The 23,028-nt window shown below is 40.2% G+C and overlaps 2 protein-coding genes across 7 annotated transcripts; both read left to right on the top strand.

Annotated features, from left to right (window-relative positions):
• Positions 1-4,433: 4,433 nt before the first annotated feature.
• LOC111838513 (E3 ubiquitin-protein ligase Hakai-like) lies at positions 4,434-13,893 on the top strand. 4 transcript variants are annotated; one of them, XM_023801561.2, is made up of 6 exons: positions 4,434-4,713; positions 6,648-6,726; positions 6,934-7,034; positions 7,126-7,209; positions 9,334-9,407; positions 11,405-13,893. In XM_023801561.2, the coding sequence occupies exons 1-6, from the start codon at positions 4,651-4,653 to the stop codon at positions 12,450-12,452; spliced, it is 1,449 nt and encodes a 482-aa protein (XP_023657329.1). In that variant the 5' UTR covers positions 4,434-4,650; the 3' UTR covers positions 12,453-13,893. The 4 variants fall into 4 exon arrangements, with proteins under 4 accessions (XP_023657329.1, XP_023657327.1, XP_023657328.1 ...); XM_023801559.2 differs by having other exon boundaries at positions 4,438-4,713; positions 6,559-6,726; XM_023801560.2 differs by lacking the exon at positions 4,434-4,713 and having other exon boundaries at positions 4,721-6,726; positions 11,420-13,893.
• Positions 13,894-16,212: 2,319 nt separating this feature from the next.
• On the top strand, positions 16,213-22,801 carry ttll1 (tubulin tyrosine ligase-like family, member 1). Of its 3 annotated transcripts, XM_023801562.2 has the most exons (10): positions 16,227-16,392; positions 16,715-16,834; positions 17,050-17,258; positions 17,565-17,745; positions 18,214-18,351; positions 18,610-18,718; positions 18,804-18,947; positions 20,301-20,387; positions 20,987-21,150; positions 21,464-22,801. In XM_023801562.2, the coding sequence occupies exons 1-10, from the start codon at positions 16,373-16,375 to the stop codon at positions 21,588-21,590; spliced, it is 1,299 nt and encodes a 432-aa protein (XP_023657330.1). In that variant the 5' UTR covers positions 16,227-16,372; the 3' UTR covers positions 21,591-22,801. The 3 variants fall into 3 exon arrangements, 2 of the variants coding, with proteins under 2 accessions (XP_023657331.1, XP_023657330.1); XR_002836892.2 differs by lacking the exon at positions 21,464-22,801 and having other exon boundaries at positions 16,213-16,392; positions 20,301-20,768; positions 20,987-21,125; XM_023801563.2 differs by lacking the exon at positions 16,715-16,834 and having other exon boundaries at positions 16,224-16,392.
• The last annotated feature ends 227 nt before the right edge of the window (positions 22,802-23,028 follow it).

Genomic DNA, 23,028 nt, shown 5'->3' with positions numbered 1-23,028 from the left:
CTGATGGTACCACACCCGCAGATAACGATTTCTGGAATATTAAAGTCAAAGGTTGGCTAATAATATCCCTCATCTCTTTCAAGACTAAAGGTAAGATGCCATCAGGCCCCTGCGATTTATTTATTTTGAGTTTAGCTAGGCTTAGTATCACATCAACCTCAGTTATACATATATTGGTCATAGACGATGCTGTATTCGTATTAATTGGTGGTAAGTTACTTGTGCGGATAAGCGGGAGAAAATGGATGGATGGATGGAAGTTACTTGTGTTCTCTATTGTGAACACCCTTGAAAAATAATCATTAAACTCGTTTACCATATCAATTTCGTTATCAATTATAAGGCCCTTACTATCCTGCAAATTAGTGATTTCAGCTTTTAGTGCTCTCTTGGAGTTAAAATATTGGAAGAAACCTTTACTGTCATGCTTAGCCTCCAATGCAATTTTTCTTTCTACATCCCTCTTTGACAGCCTAATGTCATTTTTTAACTCTGCCTGTAGACTTAGATACTCCTGCTTGATTTTGAAATCATTAGTTATTTTCCAGTTGTGGAACAGAGCCCTTTTCCTCCTGACTTTATTCTTAATTTCCTTAGTAAATTTCCTTGGTTGTCGTTTCCTAGATTTAGTTTTGCTGGAAACAGGTATGAAGTCCTCTTGCACTTGCAACAATGTGCTTTTGAAAAATTCCCATGCCTCTTCAACTATTTTGCTATTTAACTCTGTCCAGTTTACAGTTTCTAATTTCCGTCTCATACCATTAAAGTTAGCCTTCCTAACATTGTATACTTTTAATTTAGACTTTGCTCTTCGGACACTAAAATTAACCTCGAATTTAACCATGTTATGATCACTACCGGACAATGGGTCTAAAACCTCTAATTTTCCAATCCTATCCTGGTTATTACAAAAAACGAGATCAAGAAGGGCTTCTCCCCTGGTAGGAGTATTAACAAACTGAGTAAAAAAACAATCCTGTACTAATTCCACCATCTCAAGTTCATTTACAGAAGAGCCAGAGACTGTGTCCCACTGTATCCCAGGTAAATTAAAATCACCCATAACCACCACATCATTTTTATTACTCATAATCCTGATATGATCATATAATATTCTGCTTTCCTCTACAGCTACATTAGGTGCCCTATAACAAACCCCGACAATAAGGCCATTTGAATCTTTAGCATCGAGTTTGATCCATACAGCTTCTGAATTTTTATTTTTATTAGTGAGATCCCTTGCCTGCAAGTTTTCTTTTACGTATACTGCAACACCACCTCCCTTCTTGCCTATCCGGTCTCTACGGAACAACGTATAACCATCCATATTATGTTCATCACCATCATTGTCACTCATCCATGTTTCAGTTATTCCTATAATGTCGTAATTGTCTGAAGAAATTAAAGCCTCTAAGTCATTAATTTTGTTTCTAATACTCCTAGCATTCAAATACAGACCACTAATGGTAGGCCTTTTACAGTGTCTACTTTTAATATTTATTTGGGCTTTCCGTCTCTCCCCACATAAATTCTTAACTGACCTCCCTGCCCCCCCAGTCCCTAGTTTAAACATTCCTCAACTATTCTGCACATACGCCTCCCCAATACACTGGTTCCCCTATGGTTCAGATGCAACCCGTCCGGCTTGAACAGGTCCCACCTGTTCCAGAAGGTCTTCCAGTGCCCCATAAACCTGAACCCCTCTTTCCTACACCACCATTTTAGACACGCATTTAATCCCCTTATCTCAGCTAATTTTGCCTGACTTGCACGTGGCACGGGAAGTATTCCAGAGAATACCACCGTGGATGTTCTGCTTCTAAGCTTATCCGCGACTTCTATAAATTTATCTTGCAGAACAGCCCTTCTGCCCTTTCCTATGTCATTGGTGCCAGCATGCTATGATCAATTTTAATGAAATTATTTTAGATTGATTTTGGAAATGTTTATTTTTTTTCCTAGTCTAAATAATAAAGTTTCAAGGTGTATTTAACTTTATATTTCATACCAATTATATTTCTAAGTGAATTACTATTAACTCAGCTACAGAGATTTTTAAAATACTTTTTACAGGTGTTATTTTTTCAGTGTGCAGAGGATGGTGGAATTCCACTGCAAGACATTGAGGAGCTGAAGAACATCGAAATGCAGTTGCGAAATGTTGACTTATGAACAAACTGGTTTTAGAAAACTGCCTTATACATAGCTAATACATGGATACTAAGAAATATAATATATACTTATATACACTCACCTAAAGGATTATTAGGAACACCATACTGCCACACAAATCACACTCATTAAATTTATACTACCTTCGACCCCATATACGAAGAAAATAGGTTTACGTTATTCCGGATCATAATACAAATAAAAGTTAAAATGCAAACCATACAATTCCATACAACGATGCCCAATTGGCACTAAGGGGCCTAAAGTGTGCCAAGAAAACATCCCCCACACCATTACACCACCACCAGCGGCCTGCACAGTGGTAACAAGGCATGATGGATCCATGTTCTCATTCTGTTTACGCCAAATTCTGACTCTACCATTTGAATGTCTCAACAGAAATCGAGACTCATCAGACCAGGCAACATTTTTCCAGTCTTCAACTGTCCAATTTTGGTGAGCTCGTGCAAATTGTAGCCTCTTTTTCCTATTTGTAGTGGAGATGAGTGGTACCCGGTGGGGTCTTCTGCTGTTGTAGCCCATCCGCCTCAAGGTTGTGCATGTTGTGGCTTCACAAATGCTTTGCTGCATACCTCGGTTGTAACGAGTGGTTATTTCAGTCAAAGTTGCTCTTCTATCAGCTTGAATCAGTCGGCCCATTCTCCTCTGACCTCTAGCATCAACAAGGCATTTTCGCCCACAGGACTGCCGCATACTGGATGTTTTTCCCTTTGCACACCATTCTTTGTAAACCCTAGAAATGGTTGTGCGTGAAAATCCCAGTAACTGAGCAGATTGTGAAATACTCAGACCGGCCCGTCTGGCACCAACAACCATGCCACGCTCAAAATTGCTTAAATCACCTTTCTTTCCCATTCTGACATTCAGTTTGGAGTTCAGGAGATTGTCTTGACCAGGACCACACCCCTAAATGCATTGAAGCAACTGCCATGTGATTGGTTTATTAGATAATTGCATTAATGAGAAATTGAACAGGTGTTCCTAATAATCCTTTAGGTGAGTGTGTATATATATATATATATATACTGTATATATCATTTAAAATTTTTAAGTGATTTTCTTTTGTTTTAGGTGGAATTGGAAAAGAAAGATATTCAGTCAAAATCTTCGAGCTATAATCTCTGAACATATATTTTCTTTTTCGTTGAGAAGGGAAAAGTTGTTTAGTGAGAGTTGTCCTTAAAAATGTATTATTGCATGTCTTCCCTTTAAATTGACGATCATCAATTATTAAGGACGGTTCACAAATTATAGAGAAAGAATAAATTAAACTAGTTTTAGCCATCTGAATCAACGCAAGGGGAATGGCTTTCACAACCTTAATGTACTTTCGGTACATGATATGCCATAAATACTTATGAATTTGTTATAAGTCAACACATTTCCGTCATTGTCTAAAAGGTGTACAACTGTCCAAATCCCATGATCCATCCAATCCTTATAAAAGATGGATTTTCTTTTTATCATTATGCATCTGTTCTTCCAAATCGAATTTGTATGTGGAGAAAAATTATGCTGGTATATCATTTTCCAGTACTGGAGGACCTGCTTGTGAAAATTTGATAATTTAATTGGTAATTTGGACATTTCAAAGTCGCATTTCATAAGAAATTCAACGCCACTAAGTTTCTCGAAAATTACCTTGGGGAAATAAAACCAAATACTATTTGAACTACTAATTAAAGATTGCAACCATTTAAGTTTGATGGAACCGTCCATTGCTTCAAAATCAATCGCATTCAAGCCTCCTTCTTCAAATGACTTCACTATATCATTCTTCCTAATATAATGATGCTTGTTTCTCCAAATGTAATTGTAATTAATTTGATTTATCCTCTTGGTTAACCTATTGGAAACATATAAACATTGTGAAGGATAAATAAAACGAGAAATACCTTCTGTTTTACTTTTTAGTAAGCAAGACGAGTCCAAAGATGGAGAGGTCTCTTTGTAGCCAACTGTTTAAAATCTTTTTAGATTTTTGGGTAAAATGCTCAAAATTTAAATATTCTCTATGTATTCTTTGAGATTATAATACCCAAATATTTTACATCAGTTTTAATAGCTATGTTAAGAGGGCTACTAGGCTAGCGTGACTGTGTTGTCCGCCATTATTCAAACTTGCCGAAAGTCCCTCCCCTTCCGCTACGTAGTCAAAATGGCGTCCGTTTAATGCGAGTAGTGTCCATCGTTCTGCACTGCGTTTACTGGCCGTTTTCAGTGCACCATCCGGGTACTTTCAGTGCACTGAATTTTGGCTTAGTTGTCAGTGTGAACGCACTACGCCCTAAAATAGCGCACTAAAAGTGCGCAAGTGCGCGATTTCGGAAACACCCTATGAATGAACCGGATCCGGAACTACGGATTTTTTTTTTTTTTTGGAACTACGGATCCAGTAGTACGGTGTACGGAGTACCGACTACCGAGTAGTGACAAGCTCCATTGTAGACTTGCAGGATGCCCCCCTTGATGGATATATCCGCTCCCAGAGAGCACTGCGCCGAGTCATGGATCAGAATGGTAAGCAGGGAATTGTATGGTTTGCATTTTAACTTTTATTTGTATTATGATCCGGAATAACGTAAACCTATTTTCTTCGTATATGGGGTCGAAGGTAGTATAAATTTAATGAGTGTGATTTGTGTGGCAGGTCGTGCGTCCCCGGAAACGCGGATTTTTGAAAAGCTTTTGAGTTACGGCCTTGTTTCTAGCTCGTTGTGTTGCTGAATACCATTAAGTAAAGAAAAGTCATATCATTTATCTTATTTAGTTATTGTTTGGCTCGCTGAAATGAGTGAAATAGAGCGACGTCACATTGTTATATATTCTGCTCTCTTACAGTCTGTTTTAAAAATTGCCTTGTGGTTTGGTCTTACATTCAATAATAGGTACCATCATAATCAGGTTATCAGCAAATGTAGTCACAGCAAGAGGGAAAAGAAAGTACAGGTTGTCGCATGTATATTTAGTTGTAATACAGCTGTAGAAAGTCTGAGCAGTGGAAATATTGTTTTTGATCTATTTCCAAATTCATCGCATCCTTGCTAATGATGACACATACATCTATACTTTGTATAACAAATACACTAACATAACATTTATGTGAAAATTACAAGCATCACACTTTTTGCCATCGATACAAATGTTTTGCCACTCCCAGTGTCTTAGATTATAATTCGAGGTTTGAACATGCTGCTCAACAAGTGTCAGTATGCTACTGGTAGTATTGTTTCTGTTGGCGTTTTCCGCGAAATATTCTGAGAAATAATTTTCGTTTGTCTCCTGTACTGTGAAGTATATATGTTTGCAACATAACCAAATATTGTGGAAATAATTTTCTTTTTAGTCCAGGAATAAGAATTTGCTCTGCAGTGGGGCAGGTAGAGATTTTGGCCCTTATGAAAGCACATCACTGGTCCCCAATCCAATTATGTAACTCAGGGACCCTTTGAATCGTCTGAACTACCCCTCCCAATTACATTATACTGGTTGTCTCTTATTAGTTGTTAGCTGTTCCTGTTTGCACAAAATTTACAGGACCATTTTTACCCCGTTCATCTTTTCATTACCTTAACCTGAGATTTTATCTTATCTATTAGTTAAAAGTAAACACGTTTCTTTACTGAGAGTATATAATAATACATGAATTCCCTATTTTTTACCTCCTTGGTGACTTTTTTGGGCTCCTGGTACCTATACGTCTTGGGCTTTTGTCCACACATAAACGGCGTCTCAGGTCACTGAAAACGGAGCTTTTGCAAAACTCCATCCAGGGTGAAGATTTTAAGAAAGTCCGTTTTCAGTGTCGACATGTAGACAGGGAAAACAGAGTTTTTGGCTCGAAATGTCAGATTGTGTGCCGTTGTCCACTTTGTTTAACGTCAGAGCGTGTGCTGTTTGCTGTATACATTAGGCGAGTTTGAGCAATGGCGGACATAGCCGAAATAGTGCTTCTGCTAACCTTGCTGATAGGACTTCTTACATGTGTACAGATAAATGTTGAGTCACTCTCGCATTATATTGATCAACACAGGCTTCGGAATGTGTGCCATGATTTTCAACTTAACAGGACTGGCAATTAGGCTTCTGATTGGCTAACATGGCAGTACGGTTAGAGTTATAATGCCGCCTGTTGTTTTGGCATGCTTTTGACAGCGCATTTTAGCGGGTTCATGTGGACGGAAATTTTTTAGAAGACAATGTTCGTGTTGATGGGGATTTTTTTTAAACGGAAGAGGGAAAACACCGTTTGAAAAAATATCTGTGTACGTGTGGACAAGGTATTAAGTAGACTGGTACATAAAACATGTTTAGTGGCAATTAGTGGATTCATTTTGGAAATGAACACTATGTTCGTATTGTCAGACAACGACTTGCAGGGTACAGATTCTACAGGGAGTCTGGGAGGGCCTGATGTCCGTAGACGTATTCCTATCAAGCTTATCTCCAAACAGGCTGTCAGGGCCAAGCCTGTGGCTCGACCACAGCGTGGCCCAAACCGTCTGTCGTCCAAAACACAGCTGGGGGATGAAGGTAAGTTTTGCACTTGACCATTACCACTTCAATTTCATGTGTTGTATTTAACAGGGCTACAGGAAATGGTCACTCAGACTGTCTTATTGTTAATTGCACTGAATATAATAATTTCCCTTGAGGATAAGTAGAATCTCTGTCTCTCTGTCTAATCTAGTCACCTTATTCTGAGTGGTCAAACCTTTAACAGGTGATGTCATCTTTTAGATGGTTTTGGCTACAAGCAGGAGGAGCGGTTTGAGTGTAAGTCTGGTGATGCATTTGGAAGCCAGCGGCGCTTCCCCCAGCAGATGTTTTGGGACTATAAGGTTGGTATAATATGAAAAGGTTATTCTCTGTCATGTTGGTTGTACCAGAGATTCTTTAATTCTGTGGAAAATCCTTATATTTATCCCACAGCTGAATTTGATTGGTGAGAAGGATGAGACACCCATCCATTTCTGTGACAAGTGCGGCCTACCCATAAAAATGTATGGTCGGATGGTAAGAGGGCTTCCTCATTTTCTTTTGTAATGTTCATTTTGATTTATGTTCTTCTTTTGTGCTGCCTCTGTTGGCTTCTTTTCCATAACTCCAGAATAATAATGTAAGGTATTTCTCTTTGTTCTATGCCTCTATGGTAAAACTTTTAATTTCCATGCATGCATGCATGCATCCATCCATCCATCCATCCCTAGTACAGGATCATGGATGGCACCCCACTCATTCAGCAAAGGGCATAAAGTTGGGGTACATCAGCCTATCACAGGGCATACACATGCATGAATTCACACACACATTCTCAATACGTTAATGTCTTTGGACCACATCACACATTAGTCCAATATGTTATTGTCATTTTTAGAATGCTTTCTTCTTTCATGTTAGGCTCCTGATCACTAGGGGTGTAACGGTTCACAAATATCACGGTTCGGTTTGATACGACACAGTGGTGTCACGGTTCGGTATGTTTTCGATACAGCAAAAATAAAAAAATGGCAGAATTTCTGATTTTTTTTTCACTTTTTTATTCATTAAAACATCAAAAAAGTATGATCTTGTTTTTTTCTTTTACTTTAAACAATGATGAAGCTATTCACCCATCTTCTGAAGTTTCTTTTTAGCAGCAAATAAAACAAAACCTTCTTTATAACCAAAACCAAAAAGCTCCTGATAAAAAAATTATTTAATTTTGTAGTAGTTATAAACTAATAGAAAGAAAAGAACAATTTTGTTTTTATATGGATCTGAGTTTCAATCAATTTTTAAGTTTTTTTTCCAGAAAGATGAGTGTGTCCACATTTTATCCACCACTCTCTTGCCATCACCCTCATAACTTACAGGGAAACCAAAGTGCTCCCAAACTCCAGGCCTGTTGGTTATAGGAGGATCCTCTATTTCTGGTTTGATACTTGCATTAACGTTACTAGCCATTTTGCAACAAGCTAGTGCAGCAAATGCCTGACTGACTGGAGTAGTGTTTGGGGGTGGGAGGGGCAGTCAGCACGTTGCCTGTCACGTCGTTTGGGCTGCCTTGTTGAGCGTAGTAGCACTGAAAACATATTTTACACACTTTATTCTCTTTTATTTTTTTCAAATATAACCCTCTGGAGTCTAGGGGTAGGGAACACACTTTCACTGATTGGAGCATGATCACACATTTCATTCAATATCATAAACTTAATTCATGGCAAATAAATTATTTCTTATATATTTGTTTTGGCATTAAACTCATCTTTATCTTAGTGTACTTTGTAAATATGTCAGATTTGTGTTAAGTTTGTAATTTGACATCAAAGTATAGACATTGCAAAATGCAGCTTGGAATAATTGCAGACACATAATAAAAGTACATAGTAAGCAATGCTGGCAGTTTGTTTTGATCCAAGATATCTGATCAACAAAGTCTTGGCTACATGAAGATGACTAAATGGTGTAGTTGCAACATTCAGTTGGATAAATAAATAAGAAAAACCGAACTCATGTCACTATTTGTGGCTCCTTTCATTGAATATGTAGCAACTTTCATGTGTATGAATGAGCCATTGTCACCTGGCCACGTCCCTCCCCCCCTTTTATGGCTCTGACTGGAACGTTTCTGGATCGTGTTTCACCGTTGTGCTGTTAATAAAATTACCATGCAAATTGCGATTTGAATACGTGCTAATGCGGCTATTTAGAATTTGAATAGCGATCTTCGGGTGACAGCGGTACTACACGCCCCCGATGCAGGTAAAACAAAGTAAGATGACATGGTTTACTTTCTTGCCGATTTCACCTAATTTAAAAAACTTTAATACTTCTGACAATGGACGTTTTGAAAAGAAAACCGATTACGGATTTAGTCAGCGTTTTTTTCATGTTTCTATAATAAGATTTCAGCGAGTTATGAACTGAAATAGACAAGAAAGATACTCGGCATCGCTGACGATGCCGTCGACTCCAGAGGGATAAAAGTATTTTTCTGAATCGTTTGGTTTGTAATGCGTACCGAACCGAAAGCCTCGTACCGAACGGTTCAATACGAATACGCGTATCGTTACACCTCTACTGATCACACAGAGGTGTTCTTTAGTGTTCCAATATAAATTTCAAACTACATCTGCCTTCTGTGGCCCATCTTTGCAGATTCCCTGTAAGCATGTCTTCTGCTATGAGTGTGCTGTACTCCACGAGAAGAAGTCTGACAAGATTTGTCCTGGGTAAGCCATTATTATAAATGTCTAAACTACACTGTCTGCAGTGTTACTGCTCAAGGTCACATTCCTTCAGATGGGAAAGTCGCACTTGTACGGTGACATTGTTCCCTTAAAAAAGTTTTAAATAGATCATCTTTAGAAAATGTAAGGTTTTACAAAAGGGAACTGTGTCCATTAAAAAAGTAGCTGTGAGCTTGTCACCCATTTTTGATCATATAATATGTTGACAACAAGTATTTAATATATAACTTCATGAGATTTATGGGTATTTTTGGAGATTAATAAACTTATGGAGAGCATGGGGACCTTGCCCTCCAGGACTGGGATTTTGTTTCCTATCTCTAGCACTTTGTGGAGTTTCCATGTTCTCTCTGTGTGCGCACAAGTCTCATCCCATTACTGCAGTTATTTGGAGAAATTTGTGTCTGATTTACGAGTGTGTGGCATCCTGTATAGGGTGTCCCTTGGCAGATACTGGATGAGGAGCTATAGAAAATGAATGATTGGATTTAAGATAAATGTAGAGGGATTATTTTTGCAGCTAGCATTCCCTTGTGGTTATTACTATGTGGTGTCTGTTTCTATAGCCATTATCACACATGAACTCCAGATGTTTTCCGGAGTTGCCTTTTTCACACATGTGACACACAACCAGAGACTCTTTCTAACAGATGTGTTCGGTGTCTAGGGATGCTCATTTCGATAAATTTTCCCAACCGACAACCGCCGTTCGTTATCCGAACATTAACCATTAACCATTAACTGATTAGATTAGAATATTAAATTAGAATTGAATGAAAATAGAACTGAGGAGTGTCTGGTTAACCCTCTGGGGGTGGCGGTCCCGCCGGTGGGATCTGACAGAAATTTCGCCAAACCGTTTAAATAACTCTGCGAGGTTTTGTCATATACACATTTAAAAAACACCCTCAGAAACCTTGGACGGTCTACTTTTCAAATATATATAGGTAGAAACTAAATATATTTTTACAGCTTCGTGATACGAATAGAAAGAACAAGAGTGGCTGACTTAAGCGTCTAAGAAATATGTGAATACGCCCATTGTGACCGAAATAAACAAGAGCACATGTCTGGGTAGTGTTTACACCGATCGGCTACAATATAGCACACGGATACGTCTCTGCCGCTGAAGCTTTGCGCCAATGTTTCCATTTTCAGCAGCAAAGCTCGTACCTGTGTTCATGGCTCAGTGGGCTAAGCCTGTGTGCCTGTAATTACAGGGTCGCCGATTCAAACCCAGCGTATTTAGAACGTGAATAGCGATCTTCAGCTGAGATGCCACAAAACTTCATACTACTACTAATAATTAAATATATATAATATATATATATATATGATGGTAATAATCGGTCAAAATTAATTCTTTCGGTTAACGGTTAAACGGTCAAAATGAGCATCCCTAGTTCGGTCCTACTAGAAATACTCCCATTGGATTAGACAAGGGGTGGCGCTTGGGTAGAGCATGCAGGAGGCATGACATGACACCAAAAGTATACTGCAGAACTTGCAGTATTTTGATTACAGCACTACTGACAGAAATTTCTGAAGCCTTTTGTCTCTTCGGCCATGTTCATTCAAAGTCTTTGTGTAAATGACCCTTTTTTGAACGTGGATATTTGTATTTTTCTGTTGCTGTACTATTTGCATGATAAAAGTGTCAACATGCCCACTTGCTCATGGTGAATTCTCTTGAATTCTCACTGCCACATTCACACATTGGGGTGAATCCAGACTTTACTAGGGAACTAGCAGGGTAAAGTCTGTTTAATGTCCAGTACAACAAACAATTGCGTTCTCACAATCAGCCCTACCGGGTAATATCTAGAAAAGTTCAGGGTGGCAGTGCATGTGAAAAAGGGGCTTATGTCTCTCAATTTTGTGTGAGATGTCTTTGTCGTCTGAGGTGTCTTGCGTGTAGCATGTATGCATGTGTCTGTATCCCCGTCGGCTCCATTTCCCTTACTAAACTCTAAGGTCAGTGTGTCCCTGTACAGCTGCACGGACCCAGTCCAGCGCATCGAGCAGTGCCTGAGGGGCTCCCTCTACATGTGCAGTATCGTGCAAGGCTGCAAGCGCACCTACCTGTCCCAGCGTGACCTGCAGGCCCACATCAACCATCGGCACATGCGGGCGACAAAGCCAGCGGCAGGGCGCCCCACCACAGGTGGCACTGGGGCAGGCAGTGACCCATTAGCAGAGCGCTTCCTCCTGCCCCCGGACAAGCACCGTCTGCCCCCACTGCCACACCTCCCAAAGCCACACATCCTGATCCCACCCCCCTTGCAACACACAGGTCACAACCCTTATGGCCAGCCACAGCCGCCACTCGAAGACCTTCGGGCAAGCCAAGCTCCACCCTCCTCCGATGTTGGGCCTTCCCGCTCCATCGCCCAGGAGACCTTCCGCATTGCCACGGTAACCACACGGAAACACAGCAACCTCATCACCGTGCCCATCCAAGATGATTCCAGCAGCAGCTCCTCCCGTGAGCCCTTACCTCAGCCTGTTCCTGCTCCACCCCCACACCACCACCCTGGGGACTACCCTGGACAGCCTGTTGTGCCTCACCCGCACCACATGATGGCGCCACAGCAGCATTATGGGCCACCCCCTCCCCCTCCTCCTCCCATTGGACACCCAATGCAGCACCCACCCCAGGGCTCAGCAACCACCCACATGGTATATAGCCAGGCCCCACCACCACCCATGTCTTCAGCTCCACCACCTATTACCCCACCTCCTGGACACATAATTACTCAGATGCCCCCCTACATGAACCATCCTCCACCTGGCCCCCCGGTCAGTGCACCCCTGCCCCTTCACTATAATCCAGGCTCCATGCAACAGTTTCCTGAGGATCAGGGCACTCTCAGTCCCCCCTTCAGCCAGCCTGGAGGACTGAGTCCTGGGATGTGGCCTGCCCCCAGGGGGCCGCCTCCATCGCGAATGCAGGGGCCTCCACCACAGGGTCAGATGCCTGGACCTCACCACCCTGACCAGTCTCGCTATCGTCCGTACTACCAGTAACCCCCCCCAGTCTCCCTCTGGGGTCAGTAATGAAGAACCCATATCGCTTTATCTCTGCAGTGTCCAACAGTGCTTTAAGCTTTTTGTTTGATTCAGCATTTGTATGGGCCCTGTATTCAGTGAGCAAGGCATAGCACATAAGGGGCGAAAGGTCCCATTTTCTTTTCACATATGGTGTCACTAATTTATTAACAATTTGTTTGTTCCTAAATAATTTTAAATACCCCCTGTCTTTAAGTTTGAGTCTGTGTCAAGGTTGAACAAGCTATTTTGTTTTCTCTTTGTAATTATCTCCAACAGCCGATTGAGTATAAGTTGCCGATGCCTGGTAGCTTGATGGTTCTCAGAGGGTTTAAATCTTAGTAAAAAGTGGGTGCTGAGGGACTGCAGTCAGTTTTCTTAGTCTGAGGGCTCTATAGTATCCCCGTTTTTTGTGGCCATAGCCCTTGTTTCTTTGACAGCTGATGAGGGCCCATCTCTCCCTGGGTCCTTGCTTTATCTGATTGTTTGAGCAATGCCAGCCCTTTGTTCTTTCCTCTATTGCTTGGTACTAATTTTCTGCATCAATTAGATGTCTTGGAATCTCACTCCACATCAGTGATAGGTTTGATACAATGTAATTGTCTGAAACAGTTACCCCTTCAACATCCTTGGAGTCCATTAAGTGTAAACTGATTTTGGCAATGAGCCAGTTATTCTTGAAAGGCTAAGCATAGTGACATTTTTGTTATTTGAATGATGACTCTAGGTATAATTAAGATAAATAGGAAATCTGCACATCATGCAGTAGTCTGGAACAGCAAATATAATTGTGGTTTTGGAGCTGGACTTCACCAGGAGGATGCAGTTAACATGGAAGAAAATGTTAAATAAAACACCAATTTCTTGAATAATGAAATCTGATAAGCAAATGAATCTGGTTATTTTAAGACTGTTATTTAGTTGGACTGTGAAAACTTGCCTGCTAACCCCATCTCCATACATCCCCAGTGTAATAATCCCAGTGGGTCTGGGGGTGACACCCCCCCCGCCCCGTTGGTGGGGTTATTGCTATAGACCTTGAGAGCTGCCGTGCTGTGGTGTTTCTGTACATATTTTAACGTATGATTTACACTTGAAATGTGTGGAGAAATTCTTTTAACAGTGTATTCGGAGATGGTCCTTCAGCACCTAAGCTGTAACTACCAAGCCATATATCAGGTCTCATCCATTTGGTGGACAGTGCAGTAATTGTACAGTCATGTGCAACTACAACTGAAGTGTCCCCTTAATAATTATTCTCTGTAAGGTGCCTGGATCAACTGGTCTTTATTGCAATAATCTTATTGTGCTACCAAATGACTAATAGAATTGTGCTATCACGACCAGGATAAGTTATTAGAAGATGATGGGTGGGTTATTTAACAACACAAAAATGAAAATAAATCCATTTTTCCCCAAATTTGTCTGTGCTTTATTTTAAGTGGTACTTTATGCACGAAACAATGATTGGCAAGTGTTCTACCTACGTAAACAAAGTGGGTGTACAAATTTTTAGAGACTATAAAAACCCATTTATTTTGGCCATCTACTGTGCATATGGGGGGTATTTATCGTACGTCGCTTAAATCATCCGAGATCAGATGCCTCATCTTGGATGAGTTAATGCTGGAGAAACTCAAACGCAGCTGGGTAGTAGATTAGTCTAGCTGGGATCCATTCATCTGAGATGATTGCGCGCGCGTGCGCGTGCGCGCGCGTGCGCGCGCGCTGCTTGAAATGCCCATATACACTCACCTAAAGGATTATTAGGAACACCATACTAATACGGTGTTTGACCCCCTTTCGCCTTCAGAACTGCCTTAATTCTACGTGGCATTGATTCAACAAGGTGCTGAAAGCATTCTTTAGAAATGTTGGCTCATGTTGATAGGATAGCATCTTGCAGTTGATGGAGATTTGTGGGATGCACATCCAGGGCACGAAGCTCCCGTTCCACCACATCCCAAAGATGCTCTATTGGGTTGAGATCTGGTGACTGTGGGGGCCATTTTATTGCAGTGAACTCACAGTTCACTGCAATACTGTGAGTTCACTGTGAACTTACAGTTCGTTGTCTGACAACTTTGTGTTTCTTACATATAATTATGTTTGGTGCTCTTTGGGTGCCTGGTGTAATCCTTGTACGGATTATTAATTGACGGGATGTTCCCCGACAGAGTAGCCTCTGTGTTTCTCTGCTCGCGATACCTCCATCTGCCCGTTGCAGCAATACGTTATTTAAATTTAAGTTTTAATTGAAAGCATGGTGAAATTTTTCATTTATATATGAATTTAGTCGAGACACGACATACACAATGTCTAAAATTAGTCTGCTTTTGGTATTATAAGACGTCCACAACGACCACATTTGGACTATAAATAGCCCATACATGGAGGTCCCACGGCCGTCAATACTAGACGTTCATTAGACGTCAAAAAAAGACGTCGCCTGGCGTTACAAAACAACCCCTTCAGTGGACCAAAATTGGACGTCCAAAAACGACATATTAAAGATGTCATTCCGACGTCACTATGCGCAGTGGGTGTGCTCTTTGTTGTATTTTCCGCATCGCCTACAGCAGTGGTTCCCAACCTTTTTTAACTCACGGCCCACACAGCCAAACACATATGTTTCCGCGGCCCACTGCAAAAGAATTTAAACGATCCCGCTTTTTGTGTCGGGTTAACTAAGTACTCGGAAGCAAGGCTGTTAATTGTCTTTATTGAATAAACTGGTAATTTATTTAATTATATATCAAATTATGATTTATTTGATTTTGACTAGACATTTTTTATTATATTAACAATATTACAATTTCTATTAATAATAATTGCCGGCCCCCCTGCAATACCGTCGCGGCCCACTAGGGGGCCGCGGCCCACAGGTTGAAAACCACTGGCCTACAGTATACAAAAAAAGTGCCGCAATGCACATTGTGTGGCTGTGAGAGCCCGACTTCGCCTAATTGGACTTCTACTATACGGAGCTAATAAATCTTTAAGATATAATATTCCATCTCGGCTGAAGCGTTATTTTTAGAAAATAATATCATCCGGCAACAATAAAGGATCGCGCAAAATTACCCTCTCAATTTGAAATTCCCTTCTTATTATTTGTGCACCGATTGCAATTGGTCGCTCATCCATGGCGAGGCCATGACTGAACGGATTTCCATGCACGGACACTGATTAAGTGTGTGAGCTAATCATTGTTTACATAGAACAAAGTTTCTCCGAGCAGTGGCCTGTACGTACGAAGCGGGGTTACAGGCTTATCGGGGTAACTTGTCGGATTTAAGGTACCACAGTTTAAATGGACTTTCACTTACATATTCGTTCACTTACATTTTGCCCAGACTACCTTAAATCCGACAAGCCAGTAACCCCACTTAGTAGTACAGGCCCCAGGTTTGAGGATTTGCATGTGCTTCTATGACAACAAATCCAGCAAGAGTTTCAAAAACCGACAGATCCAGGATCATGCCAAATCGTCAACAATTACATCCGGCTAAACGAGTAATCCACGCAAGAAAAACACCCCCCTGGACTTGGTCGATCTATGTGTAGCAAGTTTTTCTATCGAATTGAAATTCGCAATCGATGTAATGAAAGCGAATTGCCGAATTATTAAAATATCTCTCCAATAAACGTGGCGTAATTACGAAGGAGTACTTTCTTTGTTTCTAGCTAAAACATTGAAGTGTTGGGGGAATATTACACGAAGAAAGGTTTGACGGGTGTGTGTACACACAACTATAAGAGCGAGTCTGCGGTTTCTATGGTTTCCACCCGGAAGTGAAATGTTTGTGCTCACAGTCCGGTGCCTTCAATAGTCAAATAAATCTGTGCATGAGTATGAACACTTAGCAATAGAAGATAATAATTAGAAACCATCGTAAATGTCATGTGTTGTCACCAGGTAGCTGTTTATTTTAAATAAAATATTGGATGCGAATACTCTTAGTGGATAACCTCTGCTGGGTATTTAGCTATGTAGGCTAATAAAATACAGTGCTCACGAGTGGTTGTGCGTAATAAATTCGTATGTTCTAGAAAAAATATTGCTAGATATTTATTATTACAATATACAACAGTTACCGATTTGCAGTTCCAGTGAGAAGCTTAACTAGCAAGCATAATTTGCTAAAAAGCTCCTGTTCACAGTACCGCTGGTTGTTCTTGGTTTGAGAAGCGATTTCAAAGTGTCTGTTGAAATGAAAGTGGATTCTTTCTGTTCAAAGAGCTACCATGGCTGGTAAGGTAAAATGGGTGACTGATATAGAGAAATCCGTTCTGATCAATAACTTCGAAAAGAGAGGATGGGTGCAAGTGTCAGAAAACGAAGACTGGAACTTTTATTGGTAATCTGTTTTTGTCATACTTTGAAGACCATTATCCTTGCGTGTGGTTTTATTTCAGTTTTACCGGTGGAAAAATTGAAACAGCATATCTTTTTTTTTTTTAAAGTTAACTGGAAAGTCAGTCGTAAAAATTGTTATAGTATGACATCATCTGATATTTGTAGGCATCCAGTGCTGTTGTGTGAAGAGCACGTGTCATGAATTTGACTTTACAGGATGAGTGTACAGACCATAAGGAATGTCTTCAGTGTGGACACTGGTTACCGTTTGTCAGATGATCAGATGGTCAACCACTTTCCCAACCATTATGAGCTGACAAGAAAAGACTTAATGGTCAAAAACATAAAACGGTATAGAAAGGAGCTGGAGAAGGAAGGGAGTCCATTGGCAGAGAAGGATGAAAAGGGCAAATACCTCTACTTAGGTAACATGTCTTTAATTTGTCAGGACACACATACTGTTCAAATGTGAACAGTGCATGTGGATGTTACTTCATATTTAATTTCTTAATTAATGAATTTATCCAGTTACAGGTTACAAGCCTGTGTTTTGAGCGCTATGTCGTTACCTTGTTCCCTACATTTTCTAGTCAAGGACTGGCTTGTTAGCAGACGCTAATAAATATAACTAGATACTCTCATGCATTCAATATGACAGTTGTTAAAGCATGATTGAATAACAACAATGAAGAACTAATAAGTTGCTTCCTGCTGTTTATCCCCATTTGCAGATTTTGTGCCAGTAACCTTCATGCTTCCTGCAGACTACAATTTGTTTGTGGAGGAGTTTCGGAAAAACCCATCCAGTACCTGGATCATGAAGCCATGTGGGAAAGCTCAGGGCAAAGGAATCTTTTTGATCAACAAGCTTTCCCAGATTAAGAAGTGGTCGCGTGACAGCCGCACCTCCACGTGGGTCTTTCCGGGGAATAGTGGTGGGGTAGTGTAAAAGTTTGGAGCATAATTTGGGTGCTATTTTTTTTTTCCCAACAAAAGTGTCTTTAGTGCAGATCAGAGGTGAGCAATCTTATTTGGAAAGGGCCAGTGTGTATGCAAGTTTTTGGGATAACCTTTAGGTCAGCTGTTCAAACCTAGGTGTGAGGACTCTTCAGCCAATTAGTCCTCTAATCAGTAATCTAGCTAGGGAGTTGTAGCAATAAACCTCCACACACAAATTCTGGAAATACCTTCCCTTTTGCAGTTTAAGCCAGGGTAGCGTTTGCTTTTTATAAAAGGGGATGTTGCTTCTAATCTGGCATTCATGTATGGTCATCAGGAGTAGAACTGTGTCTGCACCCATGTTGCACTCTGTTTGTCCTTGTGGTCTTTGTGCTTGATCCAGCAGTTACACTTGCCTAGTCATTATCTTTCTATTTACAGGTTTCTGGCAGCCTCTAGTGGCAAAGAGGCATATGTAATCTCTTTGTACATTGATAATCCACTATTGATTGGAGGAAAGAAGTTTGATCTTCGTCTCTATGTGCTGGTGACCACATACCGTCCCCTCAAGTGCTACATGTGAGAGCTTGAGCTAAACTTAACCAAAATACTGCAGCAGTATCGGTGATATACACACCAGTTAAATCATCAATGGTTGTGTTCACGAGAGATGAATGATATACTTATGTCTTGCAATATAAATAGTCCTGGATCAGTAATACTGTGGTTGAAATATAGATAAATTGGTCACAGAATTTGTGGATATCAGAGTATTTTGCTTACATTTTGGAGATATCATGTTTGTATGCCCATATATATTTATGTTTTAATTTTCAGGTACAAATTGGGATTTTGCCGGTTTTGCACAGTGAAATACACACCCAGCACCAGCGAACTTGACAACATGTTTGTTCACCTCACTAATGTGGCCATCCAGAAACATGGGGTAGGTGTGTTTTTATGTGACTCAAAAATTCACTATTAGAAGCCTGTGTATGTTTGCATGTCTATAATTCCATGGGGTGTTTCAGGATGATTACAATCACGTACATGGGGGTAAGTGGACGGTCAGTAACCTTCGACTCTACTTGGAAAGCACACGGGGAAAGGAGGTGACCAACCAGCTGTTCGACCAGATCCAATGGATTATGGTACAGTCATTGAAGGCTGTTGCAGTAAGTACAACCCACAGGTGTGGAATGAACTGTAATGCACTTATGCAATTGCATTCAAACACATAAACATTTACCTGGTAGGGGAGAGTGGGATTAGTTGGAACATTTTCAACTAATACCTCCATATTACATGAACATAATTTATTTAAAATGTGCCTGTACCATTGCAATTACACATAACTAAGTCATAACTGTTGCATTTAATGTTTCTAGATTCTTTGATTATACTCTATATGATCCACCTCAAACAAGATTATCTTGGGTGTTACATATCACCCCATCATTAGGGTTAGTTGGAACAGCTGTTATAATTCAGGTCATGGCTAAAAAAGTATTGACAAGCCATTATAAATACATATGAATATATGAATAAATTTCATGTAACTTAGTTCCTTATTGCCCATCACCTTGTTGATCCCAGACATTATTACTTTGGATGGCAAAGGGACAAATCAAGATAAAATACTAGCTTTTGGGTACAACGCTTGGTGCCACGAGTACTAGTTGGTTTTGGTGGCTTGAATACCATATCTTTTTCCCATGAACAGAGATGTCCTCAACATGTCATTCCTTTTGACTGCAACTTGAACTTAGTTTCAACTTCGCCTTCCATAGTAAGGCGAGAAACCTTGCCAGTGTAGTAATACTGGGTCTTTTGCCAAGGAATCACACAAGTACAAAGTCTTCTTCATCAATATTATCAATCAAGTCTGGAATAACATTGAACCAATCAGTTTCAGACTCTTCTTCCTCATCAAATGTATCTCCCCTGGACATGAGATACATTCTTGAAATCACTGTCTTGTTCCTCCGCGTATTCAGGTGTAATATCACTTGGCAGAGCTCTTTAATAAAGTTAGGGTATAGTTCAATGTTTGAAAGTTTGTTTGGAGCTAACCCCCCTCTAATGTTCCAACTAGCTCCTATCAACTATGTGACTTTGTATGTATACTATACAAAGCAGTGCTTCTAATTACATATCTGTTTGGTCTCATTTTAGCTTAGTACTAGAGTGTAAAATATGAATGAGTGAGTCAATTTATTTACATTATCGTCATTGAACAACATTTTCTGATGGAGAAAAATTTACTCCAAGTGTCAGAACATATACAAACCATTCTTCTGTGGCCAACCACCAGTCTTCATTCTAGAAACAATTATGGTGGATGGATATTATTGTTGTCTATCCTTGGTTAGCAGCACTTTATGAAATGGATCATTACTTTGTGTGAAAATTTTAATGCTTCAACAAACCCCATGTTCCAACTTGCTCCACTCTGTCTTATTATTTCTTCATTTGAGTGTGTCGGTATAATTGTATGGTTGCATAAGACTGACTTTCTTCCTCAATAGCCTGTCATGAACAATGACAAGCACTGTTTTGAGTGCTATGGGTATGATATCATCATCGACGACAAGTTGAAACCTTGGCTTATAGAGGTGAGCAGTATCTTTTCCTTGTGTACTATCATGACTCATTTCATGCTATAGGAGCATCACATGATTTATAAGAACCTTAGATTCTGCTGGTTACTGTTGATCCAACTCCATCCTTCCATCTTTTAACTGCTTATCCTAGTCAGGATTGTGTGGGGTCTGGAGTCTGTTCTAAGTTGTATAGGGCACAAGACTGGGACATACCCTAGATGGGGTGCCAGGCCAGTCCAAATGCATGCACAAAGTCACACAGAATCATACGACACAGGCAATTTAGAGACACCAATTAGCCTAACTACTTGTCTTTGGACTGCGGGATGAAACCAGAGAAACTGAAAGAAACCTGCACATCACTGGGAGAACATGCACACAAACAGATTGGAGGTGAGAATATGAACCCCCAGGTTGGGTGGTATGAGACAAAAGATCTATGCACTGGTCCAGTTCTGTTGATTAAATTATTATTTTGGTTAAGTTTATTGGCACATAAAATGTTGCCACCTGTAGCAAATAATCAGCAACTTATTTGGAAGTAAGTTGTTCATATGTGGTATAATCTCATCTGTATGGTGCAACAGTGACTCATTCAAGATTTGCAACAGGTGAACGCTTCCCCATCGCTGACCTCCAGCACTGCAAATGATCGCATTTTGAAGTACAACCTTATGAATGACACACTGAACATCGTAACTCCCAATGGAGAAATGCCAGACTGTCGATGGAATCGAAGTCCACCCAAGGAGGCTCTTGGTTACTACCAAGTCCTGTGAGTTATGCTCCATACTGACTCCATTTAGCCACTGCCTTTCACACTCAGTTTTCTGGTACTATATTTTGTTTGTACCAGAGCTGCAGGATAGTTAAAGGTGGCATATGTCACATTTTAATAAAAATCCTCTAAGCACATAAACTCCAAGAAATGGGCTGAAGTTTGTCTAAAGTCTTTGTCTGTTCTTTGGCTGCTATCTCTTATCATTGTAATTTCTGTGCTATTCTGAAGGAAGTGGAATCTTTTGATGTACATGCTGTTCTTAACAAATCCCATCTTCTGACTCTCTGCCACCATCCTCCTACTGTAGGTACGATGAGGAGCAGGCACAAAGTGAAAGTATGGAGCGAGACCTTAGGAGTCGTTCAGGACAGTCCCTGGGGTCCAAGGGCTCCAGAGTTAATAGCCAGCGACAGGCACCAGCCACATGGAAGTAATTTTTGCATGACGTCACACAAACACACAGTTTCAGTCTGAAGAGGAGTCTGAATCTGGGGTCTTCCGAAGAGCAGTGGGACCCGCCTGTCATACAATACATTCAGTCCCCTCACTTTATCTGCTGCAGAATGAGACAATACAGATGGTTATTCATTGCAGCCTTGCATGACACCACACACCAGCTGTTTAAGGAAAGGGGAGATGTTCCTTATTAGAAAAGGACCCTATGTAACAGAAGGAGCATCACTTTCCTGCCTTTCAATCTGTTCTATCAGAGCAAAATTCCCTTTGATACATAGAACATCCAGCCACAATACATGAAATGGCAAAAATGAGAAGCATTTGGCCTGTGTGGGTATATCAAATGTCCTTTTCTTTGGAGCATTTCAGGTGCTTAGATGCATATAGGTTGCATAAGTATACCAAAACCTGTCTGAATGCATGTAATACAGGCTAGATCCTCTCATAACAATGTGCTATTTCTCTACCAAGCTGGACACAAAGAACTTTGTAGCCCATCTCAGAGTCTTTAATGCCAAGAGAAATCCCAGCTTGAAACAAAAACATAGGCTTCCACAACAAGTCTTCTTAACTACATGTGAACAAGTTCCTGTTTTTACAATGGAAAGTGTTACTTTAGCCATGTGATTTCTGTATTTCACTTTAGTATGAAGGGAAGGAGCTCAGGGCTCCAGCATGCGTTTTAATCAGAGTTCAAACTGAATGCACTATTAATTTCAATTAATGTATTCTTGTGTATAATTATTTGTATGAATAATGTTCAATCCAGTTACCTTAAAATTCTGCATTCCTATTGTTATGACAGTCTCTCTAATGAAGCATGAGGGGACCTGATGGGATTTTACACTCTAGATTATTGAAAAGATTTCTTGCATTCCATACTTATTATTTCCACCACGTGACAGCAGATAAAAAACACCCATTATTTTATTAATGACACATTGTTCAAGTTGAAGGCTGCAGGTTTTACAGTGAAGAATAAAGAGCAGTTCTGGTCAGGACGTCCAGGCTGAAATGGTTCACTCACTCAGTATTCCCTATATAGGGAATTAGCAGTGAAAGAAGATGCCAGTTTAGGACACTACATTCCAAGATGCTCTTTGCTAGTATCCTACCTATGACGGCTGACATTTGTGAAATGCAAAATACAGCGACATCATAAATTAAATAAAGGAGATAAAAAAGTGAATGTGGATTTGTAAGCCTATAATTTATTTGAAATTATTTTTATCATTATTTAAAATAACTGACATACACATTTTGCAGAGTTTGCTAGTATCACTAAAAAAAGTGCTACATTCATATTCTTTGGCACTCGCACTATTGTTTATGAGCAGTTGACAGTAGATGTCAGCTTCACATTGCATTATGGTATACATGGAGCATGGTAGTTTGCTTCCATCTGTTCATCTACAT

Source organism: Paramormyrops kingsleyae, chromosome 3, assembly GCF_048594095.1.
Source record: "Paramormyrops kingsleyae isolate MSU_618 chromosome 3, PKINGS_0.4, whole genome shotgun sequence".
Taxonomy (NCBI): Eukaryota; Metazoa; Chordata; class Actinopteri; order Osteoglossiformes; family Mormyridae; genus Paramormyrops; species Paramormyrops kingsleyae.
This window is presented reverse-complemented; position numbering and strand designations above follow the sequence as displayed.

Bases quoted from the DNA above. Each gene is read 5' to 3' on its own strand.
- ttll1 (XM_023801562.2), top strand. From the start codon at position 16,373: ATGTCATGTGTTGTCACCAG. The intron at 18,719-18,803 runs GTAGGTGTGTTT...GGGGTGTTTCAG, and splicing joins TGGCCATCCAGAAACATGGG to GATGATTACAATCACGTACA. The intron at 20,388-20,986 runs GTGAGCAGTATC...GATTTGCAACAG, and splicing joins TGAAACCTTGGCTTATAGAG to GTGAACGCTTCCCCATCGCT.
- LOC111838513 (XM_023801558.2), top strand. From the start codon at position 6,534: ATGAACACTATGTTCGTATTGTCAGACAACGACTTGCAGGGTACAGAT. The intron at 7,035-7,125 runs GTTGGTATAATA...TTTATCCCACAG, and splicing joins AGATGTTTTGGGACTATAAG to CTGAATTTGATTGGTGAGAA. The intron at 7,210-9,333 runs GTAAGAGGGCTT...CCATCTTTGCAG, and splicing joins TAAAAATGTATGGTCGGATG to ATTCCCTGTAAGCATGTCTT.